Genomic DNA, 13,432 nt, shown 5'->3' on the forward strand with positions numbered 1-13,432 from the left:
CGCCCGGCGCCCGCGATCCAGCGGGGCCGACCGGCTGCGTGCGCGAAGTGAAGGCGTGGCTCCGGAAGGAGAGCCACGGGGAGCGATGGGGAGCGGCTCTCAAGCGGACTGACACACAGGCCCCGCCCCCGGGCGCACCCTTCGGGACCCGGAAAAGGGAACCTTGGGTTTGCCAGTGACCTGGGCCTGAGCTCGCTGCCTGGCTGGCAGTGGACTTGGCTGGGTCGTTTGGGCCACGGAGAGTTCCACTTTCAAAGCAGTTTCCCGGAGTATAGAGTCTGCTTGGCCACCTAGGGCTCATGCTGAGGCTACTGCGGAAGTTATACCCTTGGGTCACACGAAGTAATCATGTCTTATTCGAGTCTTGTCTGAACATCATTAAGGAGGAAACCAAGCGGTAATTAAAAGGCCTCAAAAATCCCCTCATTCCATCCACAAAGGAATGAGTTGCACCATTCTGGACCCTTCATTGCAGTTTTCAGTTTCTACTGTGAATAGCACAATCCAGGCACTGGGCCAGGGGGTATTACAGAAGTAAAGAATATTGTTCTTGCTCTTCAGCAACAAATTATCTAGGAAGCAAACATAATTATATGAAATAGAGAATTCAGGACCAACTTTATTTTGCCTATTTCCTTCTCTGTGAAGTCATTGGACAAAGATCCCTTCCAACCCTAGTACAGTGATGTTAATACAGTATAAGCTAAAAGAATTCTTTAGCTTCAGATTCTTTGACATACTTATTTCAAAATAAGTACTTCATATCCCTTTGCTCTGACATCCTAATCTCCATAAACACCCTTCAGGATTTCTCTTGGAGACTTTTTTCACTTCTTCAGATAAAGCACCATTTCAGCTTTCGCCTAGGTTACCCAAAGTTGCTTTTACCCCTCCAACTGGTTTCCTTCCTCATCTAAGCCTTATTGGTCATTTCACGAAATCTTCCCAAGGGCTCCACCACTGTTTTTTTCAAGTTTGTACTTATCTCTCGGGCGCTATAGTTCCGCCATCCACCTTGTAATCTGCAGCTTCAAGGTATGTTCTGTCTGTGAACCTTCAGAGAAGGCCCAACAACTGAGTAAAAACTCTGACCAAGCCACGAAGGGGTACTTGCAACACAACTCCCTACTCTCATTCATGTTGTGAAAGCTGATCCCTTTACTCAGCTGTTTCTATCACTTCCTCTCTTTCTCCCCAGACTGTTAACCACCCTACTCCCAACTATCTCAATGGCATGAAATGTTGATCTTATCACTTGTCTACTTGTTTCTGGAGAGCTCTCAATGGAGCAATACAACTGAAGTGCAAAAAGAGGGAAGAAGGCAGAGATGGAGCTCAACTAGCTCCTGGTCTCAGCTTACTGAGACAAGCCCTTATAAAAGAGATCAAGTCTTTTAATGTTACAGGTCACGTCTGGCACAGACCTGGTACCCCCAAATGTTCAACATTAACTCCCTAAAGCAAGTAAGGAAAAAATCCAGAAGTTTCTAAAAATAAAAAGACCCGCTAGTCACTGAAATTCCAGCAGATGACAAACACTTCTGTTCACCACTACCATCCTTGAAGGACAGAGAAGCAAACTTCCTGGAACTGCCAAGCAGAGGAAAGGAAGAAGTGAGATGAGTAGAGGACAAAAGCTTTCTAATCCCCTTTTCAGAGAAAGATATCTACATTTGTCCAAAAAGTATAGTTATCTCCCAAGAACTAAACACAGTTGTACTGCAGTAAAAAAATGAATTCCTGTCTTCAAATTATTTACTAGCTTTAAGAATTCAGGCGGTTACTCAACTTTTCTGTTCTGCATTGGTAAAATCGTAGTATATACCTGGTAACATATCTGTGAAGATTAAATGAGGTAAGATCTATAATATGGTGCCTAGTATTTAGCAAGCAGTAAATAAATGTTGGTTCCACTTTCCACCCCTACCCTTTTTTCTCAAGTACAGTTAACATATCCAAAGTAAAACATTTTATTGGCTATTTATTAAGGGTCTATAGCCATAATTAGTCAAAAAACTAATAAAGATGAGGTGCTGAGGGAGAAGTGAAAGTAAAGATAGAAAAAGTGGGATGCAAGTAAGGCTTTCAAAAGGGCCCACACCAAAGGTTCCCATCATCTCAAAAGAGTGCTAGCAATGACTCTTAGGACTCAAGGATTAATCAGATTATGACATAGCATGCCTAATAAATGACAATACAGTGACTAACAGTGAAATTTTTTTTATCATTCTGGAGAAAGTGGGAGAAAAGTCACACACATTAATAATCCATGATGCCAAGATTCTGAGGAATAAAAACTTCCCAGCTAGGAGGGATGCCTCCCTCAGTTTTTGTTTTATTAATATGAATAAAAAGCATCTGCTCCTTCACCAACAAGTCTTGTACTCAGAAATAACTGACCCAAGTCTGGGAGAACAACCAATTCAAGTGTGAAGGGCTGAGGCTTCCAAACACATCCACTGTTTCCTATCATGCATCTTCATCTCAGTGGTGACATGGTCACCTGTGGCAGGGATCCAAAGGGTGAAGGAGCAGCAGATGTCTACGAACACTGTGTGGTGACAGTGGCTCACAGCCTCCAGACTCATAGCTCTGTGTGATGGCCTTCTGCCTTCAACAACTCACTGGGCTTCATGAAGATGCCTTCCATGGCTTTCCAGTAATTGTTCTGGCTTGGCTGGGCCATGCCATGCACCTCTTTTTGCCCACTGATGGGTCGACCATATTGTTCTCCTGTGACAGACAGCAGAACCTCAGTGGAAGAATGCTTGAACCGCACCTCACCATCCCTCACCCAGTAGGGCCCATTACAGAGCACTGTCCAGTCATCCAGATAGTCGCCTTCACCTTCCTCACCAAAAGCACTCACTTCCTGGAAGACACAGATAGGTAGCGACATTAGTATAGCTGACACATAGGCCTGAAAAGGGGAGGGAGGCAATGGGAATAAAACTAAGACTATCCAAAAGTGATAAATAAGAGGCTTTCCAGTGTTGTTTAAAAATAAATAAAATAAAATAAAATAAAACTGTGGAAAAAAGATAAAAAGACACCAAAGACATGAAATCACTTGCCATAAGATTATGGTCCAAACGTTTACTTTGCAAATACTCCTATATTTGCCTTATATTTTCTATTATAGTCTTAAAATACTTTACCTTTTGCTATTTGACTTTAAATATTCCTGCCTCATTCCCTTAACTAGACATTAAGTGACGTGGTGAGAAACACAAGTTGGAAAGGGGATGGGCTCTGGAAACAGGCAAACCTTGAATGTCAGCTTTGTCCCTTCCTGTGTAACTCCTTTGGGCTTTCATTTTCTCCTCTATAAAATGATGACAATAATACCTTACAAAATAATTGTGAAAATTAAATAAAATAATAAATATTAATTGAGCAGAGTATAGCAGATTCTATCTTCCACTCGTATTCTAATCCCATTCCCCATAAGGCCAAAAATTCAGAGTTTCTATCACAATTTTAAAAGTAACTGATTATTTCAGACATACATAATTTTTTTTTAATTGAAGTATAATTGACCTACAACACTATGTTAGTTCCAGGTGCACAACACAGTGACTCAATATTTCTATACGTTACAAAATGACCACTACCAGACACATACAATTTAAATATACACTAAGAGCTATAAAATTTTAGATGATAAAAATCAGTCATTTGGAAATAAAGTCTGTAAGACTAAAGGCAAAAGAAACTGCACATAATTAACAATTCTACTACTAATACTTGTATACTGGAACTGAACAAGTAAGTAACTGGATGACAGTGTTAGCAGCCTGGTGTCTCACTGTTAGAATGGGAATTCACAAATAAGCAAAGGGAGGAGGCTAAAATGGTCTATGTGGCACTGGATTAGAATTGGAGGCATCAGTAAGAACTCATGTTTAACTTAATATAGATATAGATCGTTACATATGTGAACACTTACAATAAATACGAGTATATACACGTACATACATATATTTCTTTGCTCTGTCAGGTGAGAGGGCCTAAAAGAAACAAAACCCCCTAGCAACAAGCTCATGAAAGGCCTAGATCTTGGTTTAAGAATACCCTTTTCTAATAAAAAGAAGCAGGACTCCATAGGCAAATAGCTGATTCTAGGACTGGGGCAAGAAATATACAAGATGAGCCCGGAATATCTTTTACTGCCAGAAAGTAAGGAAGTGTTAAAACACAGCCACACACATACACAATGATGGGAGCAGGTCAAATGGACACAGGAGACAACTGAAAGAGCTCCCAACAGCCAAAGTTGGAAAAATGTGAGCAACATAATGAAGACAGTGATACTGGATTATAACTCAACGTATAAAATAAATATCCAGGAGTCCATACCAATGAAAATAAATGACTGAATAGAGAAAAGACAAATCTTCCATGCAGAAGAATTCCAAATAAATTATGTAACTATTCTACCCTAAAGGAAGAGGAGCATAACTCCCAACTCAAGTATGAGCTGTGCACAGTGACTTCCTTCCAAAGAGTACAGTATGTAAAGGGAAAAAATGAAAAGAATAACTTTACAAGAGAAACCTGAAAAACACTACTTCAGCCAGGTAATCAATATCAACAATCATAAGATACTATGTACCCTTTATAGATGGGATGAAAATGGCACCTCTGTGGTCTTCCTCCCCAAAACCTTTATAAATCCAGTTTAATCATAAGAAAAAGATCAGACAAATTCCAACAGAGGAGCGTCCTATAATATACTTGACTAGCACTCCTCAAAACTATCAATGTCAGGACTTCCCTGGTGGCACAGTGGTTAGGAATCCACCTGCCAATGCAGGGTACATGGGTTCAAGTCCTGGTCCAGGAAGATCCGACGTGCCACGGAGCAACTAAGCTGTGTACCACAACCACTAAGCCTGCGCTCTAGAGCCCGCGAGCCACAACTACTGAGCCTGCGTGCCGCAACTACTAAAGCCTATGCACCTAGAGCCCGTGCTCCACAACAAGAGAAGCCACCGCAATAAACAGCCTGCGCACCGCAACGAAGAATAGCCGCCACTCACCGCAACTAGAGAAAGCATGCATGCAGCAACGAAGACCCAACGCAGCCAAAAATGAATAAATAGATAAATTTATAAAAAATAAACTATCAGGGCTTCCCTGGTGGCGCAGTGGTTGAGAGTACACCTGCCGATGCAGGGGACACTGGTTCATGCCTCGGTCCAGGAAGATCCCACGTGCCGCAGAGCGGCTGGGCCCGTGAGCCATGGCCACTGAGCCTGCGCGTCCGGAGCCTGTGCTCCGCAACGGGAGAGGCCACAACAGTGAGAGGCCCGCGTACCGCCAAAAAAATAAAAAATAAACTATCGAGGTCAACAAAAACAAGGAGAATCTGAGAAACTGTCACAGCCAAGAGGAGTCTAAGGAGACGACTAAATGTGATGTGGATGGGATCCTGGAACAGAAAAAAGACAGTAGGTAAAAACTAAGGAAATCAGAATGAACTATAGACTTTAGTTGATAACAACGTATCACTATTGCTTTATTAACTGTAGCAAATTTACCATACTAATGTTAAGATGTTAATAGGGAAAAATATGTACAGAGGGGGAGTGGGAGGGAAGCAGTCATTAAAGGATCCACATCCTTCAGAAGTTCAAGGCTTAAAAAAAATGGCACAATACCTAATTCATTTTCCTAATGTGGTTAGTTGGCATCATTAAAAAATAATTTTTATCGCAAGTTTGGAAAACACTGGGTTTCTTTATTGTAAGATTTATCAAGATAACTTATGATACACTAACATATACCTATTCTCTCTTTCCTCATTTCTTGATTTGATCTAAATGTAGAGTCTCCATTTTGACCAGAAACAACTTCCTTCACACTTATGAGACAGAGGCAATTCTTCAGGTCTGCACAAAAGAGAAGATCTATACCTGGAAGAGAAAGGGCTAAGAACCAAGATATCAAACAACTCAACTGAGTAATGAGCAGCAATGACCCACAGGATGCCATCTCACCTGGTTTCCAGAAAGAGGTGAGGTGAAGTGGTGACTGTGGAGGTTTCGGCCAGTGTTGACATGTGTCAGCCGGATGGGCTGACCACATCTGATGGGGGTTCCCCTCTCACACACTGTGGCCGTCTTCCCCCGTATCCTCCAGTAACTATTGCTGTCATCCACAGAGGTTACACCTGTCACTGACTGCTGCCCACTACCTGCAGTCAAAAAGAAAAAGAAAAGAGGGTGAGCTCAACCTGATCCCTCTCTTTCCTATGGCTAATAATGTGCCCTGTGTCATAAAATAGGTTTTGGGGTTGGGAAGAAAATCCCATGCTTCATATTTTTTTCTTCTATGACATTAAAATATATATGAAGAATGCTAAATGTATTTATATAGTATTAGTTATTATATGATAAACTATGTTTAAGAGTGTACCATATCAGGGCTTCCCTGGTAGCACAGTGGTTAAGAATCCAATCTGCCTGTCAATGCCGGGGACATGGGTTTGAGCCCTGGTCCGGGAAGATCCCACATGCCGTGGAGCAACTAAGCCCGTGTACCACAGCTACTGAGCCTGTGCTCTAGAGCCCGCGAGCCACAACTACTGAGACTGCGTGCCACAACTACTGAAGCCTACGCACCTAGAGCCTGTGCTCCACAACAAGAGAAGTCACCGCAATGAGAAACCCGCGCACTGCAATGAACAGTAGCCCCCATTCACCGCAACTAGAGAAAGCCCGCACACAGCAATGAAGACCCACCCAATGCAGCCAAAAATAAATTAATTAAAAATAAAATAAAATGACACCGTTTTTTGCTGTCAACTTTAATCCAACAAGCCATTACAGCTCTCCAATTCCTGTAAGTGATATATCCAACATATTACAAAAGTTTTTTTTTTTAATTTACAATTTCAACATTTTTTTTTTTTTTAATTTGGCTGCATTGGGTCTTTGTTGCTGTGCACGGGCTTTCTCTAGTTGTGGTGAGCTGGGGCTACTCTTCATTGCAGTGCGCAGGCTTCTCACTGCGGTGGCTTCTCTTGTTACGGAGCACAAGCTCTAGGTGCGCAGGCTCAGTAGTTGTGGCACACGGGCTTAGTTGCTCCGCGGCATGCAGGATCTTCCTGGACCAGGGCTCGAACCCGTGTCCCCTGCATTGGCAGGCGGATTCTTAACCACTGCACCACCAGGGAAGTCCCACAGAAGTATTCTTAAGTCATCTAAATGTGGTTCATACTACTTACAAATGGTGCGATTTTGCAGGTTACAAGGTACTAGGTTAAACATGTAGCTACAGGCTTGAAAAAAAGTGGAAATATACAAATAATAATTGCTAACCAGCTAATGTGTACTTGAGCAATTACTGAGTATCAGACACAAACCCAGGCTTTTTACTTGAATATTCTTAATTGATACCTTCATCTACTCTCTGAGGTAGCTATTATTATTATCACCCCCATTTTACACTGGAGTGTTAAAAAGGCTGAATAGTATGCCCAAGATCACATAATCTTAAGAGACAATGCAGGGTTTGAACCTAAGTGGGCCAACTCTAGAACTCACACTCTTAACCACTCTACTACCTGGCCTCCTACAAAGCTTTATTTTCTGTGAAGTCCCCCTAAATAGGCCACTCATATAAACTCAAGGGATATTCTCTTCCCTAGGCCTCATTCACTACTCAATTCTTTGAAGGCACTCCATATTTCCCAGACACTTTCTTCAGTCACTCTTGCCTATTCCTCCTAGCTTTCCCTTCAGTCCCCTGGCCCTGCCTGACCACAAACTTTTGATGACACTTCCCTTTTACCACTTAACATAACTGCGTTGTACCAGTTATCTGGGTGAATGTTTATGACTAAACTACCAGTTTCTCTCTCTTGTTTCTTCTACTCAATGATTTTGTTATATCTTAAAAAAAAAAAAAGGCTAACCAACCCTCCCTCCTCACTTCTGGTTACTGCCTTACAGTTCTCTTGGTCCTCACTTCCATGCCTCACTAAATCATGGTCTACACTTTCTGTCTCCTACTTTTCACTTTCTATTCAACCCTCCCCTTCCTTTCCCATTCTTCAACTTTAGGATTACCCAGAGTTCCATCCTTGGCCCTTATACATTCTTAAATACTGGTTGGGGATCAAGACAGAAGCATTTACAAGTGCTTCAACAAGTTTTTCAAGTGATTCAAATTGACACCAGATTGCAAACCACAGTTCACCCTGGGCAATTTCATTTACTCTCCCCACATCTTCAACCACCACCCAGACAATGATGTTGTACTTAACTCTGTATCTCAGGCTCAGCACAGATCTCTCTCTGAGCTCCAGACTGAACCTGGTTCTCAAATCTGGATGCCCATCAGAAGCACCTGAAGAGATTTTTAAACCTATAGATTTCTACTGGCAGCCTTTCTCCACCCACATTCTGATTCAGTAGATCCAAAATAGGAAACTAGATCAAATTAAAATATAATAAGTCTGACACATAGTAAGTATTCACTGAATGGCCGCTAGGATTATTTTACTTTATTTTTGGATGCATTGGGTCTTCGTTGCTGCGCGCGGGCTTTCTCTAGTTGCAGCGAGCGGGGACTACTCTTCGTTGCGGTGTGCGGGATTCTCATTGCGGTGGCTTCTCTTGTTGCGGAGCACAGGCTCTAGGCACGCGGGATTCAGTAGCTGTGACACGTGGGCTCAGTAGTAGTGGCTCACGGGCTCTAGAGCGCAGGTTCAGTAGTTGTGGCGCACGGGCTTAGTTGCTCCGCGGCATGTGGGATCTTCCCGGACCAGGGCTCGAACCCGTGTCCCCTGCATTGGCAGGCGGATTCTTAACCACTGCGCCACCAGGGAAGCCCACCGCTAGGATTATTAAGACGTCCCAACAATGACAATTCAGTTCCTCTCCTAGTCTACCTGGCCAGACAGGTTTTGGGTATCATAAACCACAGACCAGTCTCCATCATCAGTTATCTAAGACAGAAATCTAGCAGTCATCTTAGATGTCTCTCACATCTCACTACCTGAACTTTTTTCCTCTCCTTTCTGTCTGTTTTCATTTTCTTGTAACTTGCTCACTGGCTCACTACTGTATTTCCTGTATCTAGAACAATATTAGACACGCAGTAGATTCCTTAAATCTATACTAAACGAATGAATCCACAAATAATTGCTGAATTATAAATGAACCCACAAGCTAAGCATTTTAGTTTCATACGTTAAAAAGCCCCCTAAACAGTTTCCTCTCCAATTCCAGTGAGTGCTTCAGTTCTTATTTACAAAAAGGATAAGGTCTGAGTGAAAAGAGGCCAAAGGAAAAGAGTTGAAGAGCAAGTGTAAGATGGAAAAGAGCTAGAACAGAGGGTTATAATCAAAGAATGAGGTCTTGGAAGACTTCAGAAATAACAGCACTTACTGTAATTTTCTACATGTCTGTCTCTCCTGGAAGAGAGAGATGGAAAAGAGATGGAAAAGATGGAAAAAAGCTAGAACAGAGGGTTATAATCAAAGAATGAGGTCTTGGAAGACTTCAGAAATAACAGCACTTACTGTAATTTTCTACATGTCTGTCTCTCCTGCACTGAGTAGTACCAGCCTGCAGTAACTGAAAGCAGACTTTGACCCTGGACAGATGTGGATCGAACTCCATCACTGTCATTCACTAGCTGCCAAGGTTTTGAGTATGCGATTTATTTGAGTCTGTTTCCTCACCTGTAAAATGAGGATAATAATAGTCTATGCGTCGTAGGAATGTTGTAAGTCTTAAAGCAAATATGTAATGTGCCTGGCACGAAGCTCACCACATAGAAACTAAGATTACGATTAAGATGCTTAAGGACCACTCAACTCTCGGACTCTCCGCCTCCAGACCTCAAGAACCTCCCCCGGGCTCCACTAACCTTCCCAGACCACACCCCTCAGAGTTTCTCTAGGCCCCGCCCCCTCCGGAGCCTACCAGGCCTTCCCAGCCCACCCGAACCCGGGTGGCCGTACCTGACCCGTAGCGCACGTCGTGTGAGTGCAGTCGCACGTTGTGGCGCGTATTGAGCAGCTTCACCACAGAACCGCATGTAACGACAGCCAGACTGGACGATCCCACAGCACTCCACAAACCCCCGAACAACAGCAGCGACACCACAGCCATCCTGTCTGTAGCGCGGAACCCCAATCTTCGAAGAAAACTCGGCCCCTCCCCGGAACCGGAAGCCGCGGGTGGAACCACAGAGAGGACGGAAAGGAGCTCTAGTCTGGTCTTTATGGTTCCTTTGGCTAGAGCGGCCTGAGGAACAGGCTAGGTCTGGTTGCTTCCGACCTCCTCGTTCAGCTTATTCTGTTCCGGGGGCCCTATGACAGTTGCCTTCCTGAACTGCTTCGGCCAGCCCAGCCCAGCTACCCCCATCCCTTCCTCCCCACCCTACCCCCGCCCCCGGCGAAGCCCGGAGACTGGGCTGGGAGAAGAGAGCAAGAACTGGTCAGCCCACTCCCAGTGACAGGGGGCCGGAAGTGACGTAGTACGTTGACGCAGCAGCAGCGGCGGCGGCGGCGGCGGTGGTGGCGGAGGAACCGTGCGGTGGGTCCGTACTATCTTTTTCCAGTCTCGGTTCAAGGACTCCATTTTCCTCGTTGGGGGCTTAGCGCACCGGAGAAGCGACGGGCCTCAGGCAGGTAAAGTTTGGACTGGAAAGCGTGTTCCTCGAATGGGTCAGGTGGGGAGCCAGGCTCCTAGGGCCTGGTCCCGTAAGGGACGAGGCACTGGGGAGCCGTATGCGGGAAGAAGGGGGCCTCCGGCCTTCCCTGCTCTATGAGAGAGAAGGGGGAAGAAAGCGGGGTAGTTGCTCAGAGTCTCAAGGCTTTTCCCAACCCTCTGCCACCCAGAACCCATGAATTGGGTGGCCTGTTGTGTCAACAGGCTTCCTGGGATGCCGTCCTTCTCTCGCAGCTTCTGAAAACTGGGCCGCGCGATAGGGTTTGGAATGGAAGGGACCTGGGGCTTCCGAGTCAGGATCAGGTGATCGAATTGTTTGTCCTGCGGATGTGAAACCTACGGAGCTTCCAGCAACTCGGCCATCAGGCTAGAGCGCGATGCCAAATTCCGTCTTTTTCCATATTGTTGAATAATATAATTAGAAGTTTTTGTAGATGGCTACATTCATCAAACGCTTACCACACACATGAGAATGGGCTATTAAGACAAAAACTTTATATTCTTCCAGTTTCTGCCTTTCTCTCCAGGGACTCTGTTGAACCAGCTGGAGCGGTTCATTTCGCGTGTTTGTTACAAGTACCTATACTTACTTTTCTGTTGGAGGAGGCCTCAGCTCTCTTAAAGTACTTCACTGTAATATCAGAAGTAGCAAGGGAGTATTAAGTTACACTGCTGTTATTAACGAACATGGAGAGTGTAAAGAATTTTGAATTTCATTTCTTGGGACAAAAAAAGCTTTGTTCGATCTTTTTTAGTTTAACTGTTTATATGAAAGTTACTGATTTTTAAGTCTTATGTATTGATTACAAAAGTATGATTGCTCCCCCATCAACTGTGAATTTAGAGCCCTTTTGCATGACTTGTGTTCCTCCAACCAGTACAAGTCTGAAACATCTGAAAGCTTATTTAGTTGGTTTGGGCAGCTACTAGATCAGATTAGCATGGTATTGCTACTCCCGAAGAGATTTAAATCTCATCCTGGGATTAATCACATCGGAAAGTGGTGCAGTCACATCTTACAGTTGATTTCCTTCAGAGTTTAATCCTGGGTTTTCGGCATGCTTCCTTCAGATGACCCAGTCCTGTGGCTTTAATAACCATCTGAAAGTTGGCAACTCCTGAGTTTAAGTCTCTAGCCCAGCCTTCTCTCCTCTATGTTTAAGAATCACACAGAATGCCTATTTAACAGCTCCATTTGGATGTCTCTTAGACATCCCAAACCTGACATAAGAAAAAGAAAATTTTGGTTTTTCCCATCATCCCAAACCTGGTCTTCCCTACATTACTAAGTGGTACTCTCATCCACATGCTTACCAAAGCCAGACCTCTGAAATCATCTTGGATTCTTTTTTACTATCCACACCCCCCTCACACCCCCGCCAAGTCTTTCATTAAGTCCTGTCATTTCTACCTGCAAAATATATTTCAAATCTCTCTTCTATTCTCCATCTCCACTGCTGCTACCCCGTTCCAAGCCACCAGCATCTTTTGCCCAAGCAACCACAATAGTATCTTCAGTTTTCTCTGCTTCCACCCAGAACCCCTCCCAGTCCATTTTCCACATTAGCAGGATCAGGTCAGGTCAGATCATGTCATTTCCTTTTCCAGTGGCTTTCCGTGACCTTCGCAGCCTGACTTGAGCAGGCCCCTTCTCCCACTCGCATTCTGCTGCCTTCACCATTCTTTGGTCACACTGGCCATAGGACGTTGCCTACAGTATGCCAAGTTCTTGCCCACCTTTTCAGCTAGGAACCTCCTCCCCTGGCTCTGCATACCACAGCCTGCCCATTCTTGACCTCTTGGCCTAAACTAACCCTCTCAAAGGTAAGGGTGTTTACTTCCTTCCTAGCACTTACAGCAAGCTTTATTTTATTTGTTTGTGGTTTGTCTCCTAGCAAACTACAGAATACAGGTATCCTAGGGGCAGGGAGTTTGTCTTGTATGTGCCTGGTGTGTAGTAGGCACTCATTAAATAAATATTTATTTAATTAACAAGTAAATTACTAAGTCAGTTCTTGGTTTAAAACCCTGTAGGGGCTTCCCAGCATCTTTCAGATAGAATCCAAAATCCTTAAGTTGTCCTATCAAGATCCTTGTGGCCTCACCTCTAACTCCTCATGAACCCTCTCTCCAGTCAAACTGACCCTCACTGTTCCTGCTACAGCATATTCTGGGCCTTGCGCTGGGAGCACTTTTCTCCAACAACACCACTTCTCGAACCATCTCCAAAGAAGCCAGCTCCTCCACTTAGTTAATTCTGCCTCACTATTTAAGGTCTTTATTTAAAGTCACTTTCTCAAAACCAGGTTAGAACCCTCTATTACAGGCTCCCATGGTACCTTTGCCATCAGTTTTTTTTTCTTTTAACATTTATTTAATAATTTTTAAAATTTTATTTTTGGCTACGTTGGGACTTTGTTGCTGTGCATGGGCCTTTCTCTAGTTGCGGCAAGCGCAGGCTTCTTATTGTGTTGGCTCCTCTTGTTGCAGAGCATGGGCTCTAGGCGCGCACGGGCTCAGTAGCTGTGGCTCGGGGGCTCTAGAGCGCAGGCTCAGTAGTTGTGGCGCACAGGCTTAATTGCTCCATGGTATGTGGATCTTCCTGGACCAGGGCTTGAACCCGTGTCCCCTGCATTGGCAGGTGGATTCTTAACCACTGCATCAGGGAAGCCCATGCCATCAATTCTTTAAAGACCTTCTGTACTTCTAGATCAGGGGTTACTAAACTAAGAAATTAGGCCACT

At 44.1% G+C, this 13,432-nt stretch overlaps 2 protein-coding genes across 3 annotated transcripts in view; one reads left to right on the top strand and one right to left on the bottom strand.

Annotated features, from left to right (window-relative positions):
* Window positions 1–1,954: 1,954 nt before the first annotated feature.
* SDF2 (stromal cell derived factor 2) lies at window positions 1,955–10,313 on the bottom strand. The gene is made up of 3 exons (XM_024735011.1): window positions 9,977–10,313; window positions 6,003–6,199; window positions 1,955–2,872 (listed from the first exon to the last, which is right to left on the bottom strand). Exons 1-3 carry the CDS (start codon window positions 10,125–10,127, stop codon window positions 2,585–2,587), a joined length of 636 nt encoding a protein of 211 aa, XP_024590779.1. The 5' UTR covers window positions 10,128–10,313; the 3' UTR covers window positions 1,955–2,584.
* Window positions 10,314–10,449: 136 nt separating this feature from the next.
* The window catches only part of SUPT6H (SPT6 homolog, histone chaperone and transcription elongation factor), a 31,595-nt gene continuing 28,612 nt past the window's right edge, over window positions 10,450–13,432 (top strand). The window contains exon 1 of one of the 2 annotated variants that reach the window (XM_024734992.1): window positions 10,450–10,648. The gene's annotated coding sequence lies outside the window, so the exon portion shown is untranslated. The remainder of the gene's footprint in view (window positions 10,649–13,432) is intronic. The other variant, XM_024735000.1, reaches the window with a different exon arrangement.

This window comes from Neophocaena asiaeorientalis, unplaced genomic scaffold (genome assembly GCF_003031525.2).
Source record: "Neophocaena asiaeorientalis asiaeorientalis breed wild unplaced genomic scaffold, Neophocaena_asiaeorientalis_V1.1 scaffold129, whole genome shotgun sequence".
Lineage (NCBI taxonomy): Eukaryota > Metazoa > Chordata > Mammalia > Artiodactyla > Phocoenidae > Neophocaena > Neophocaena asiaeorientalis.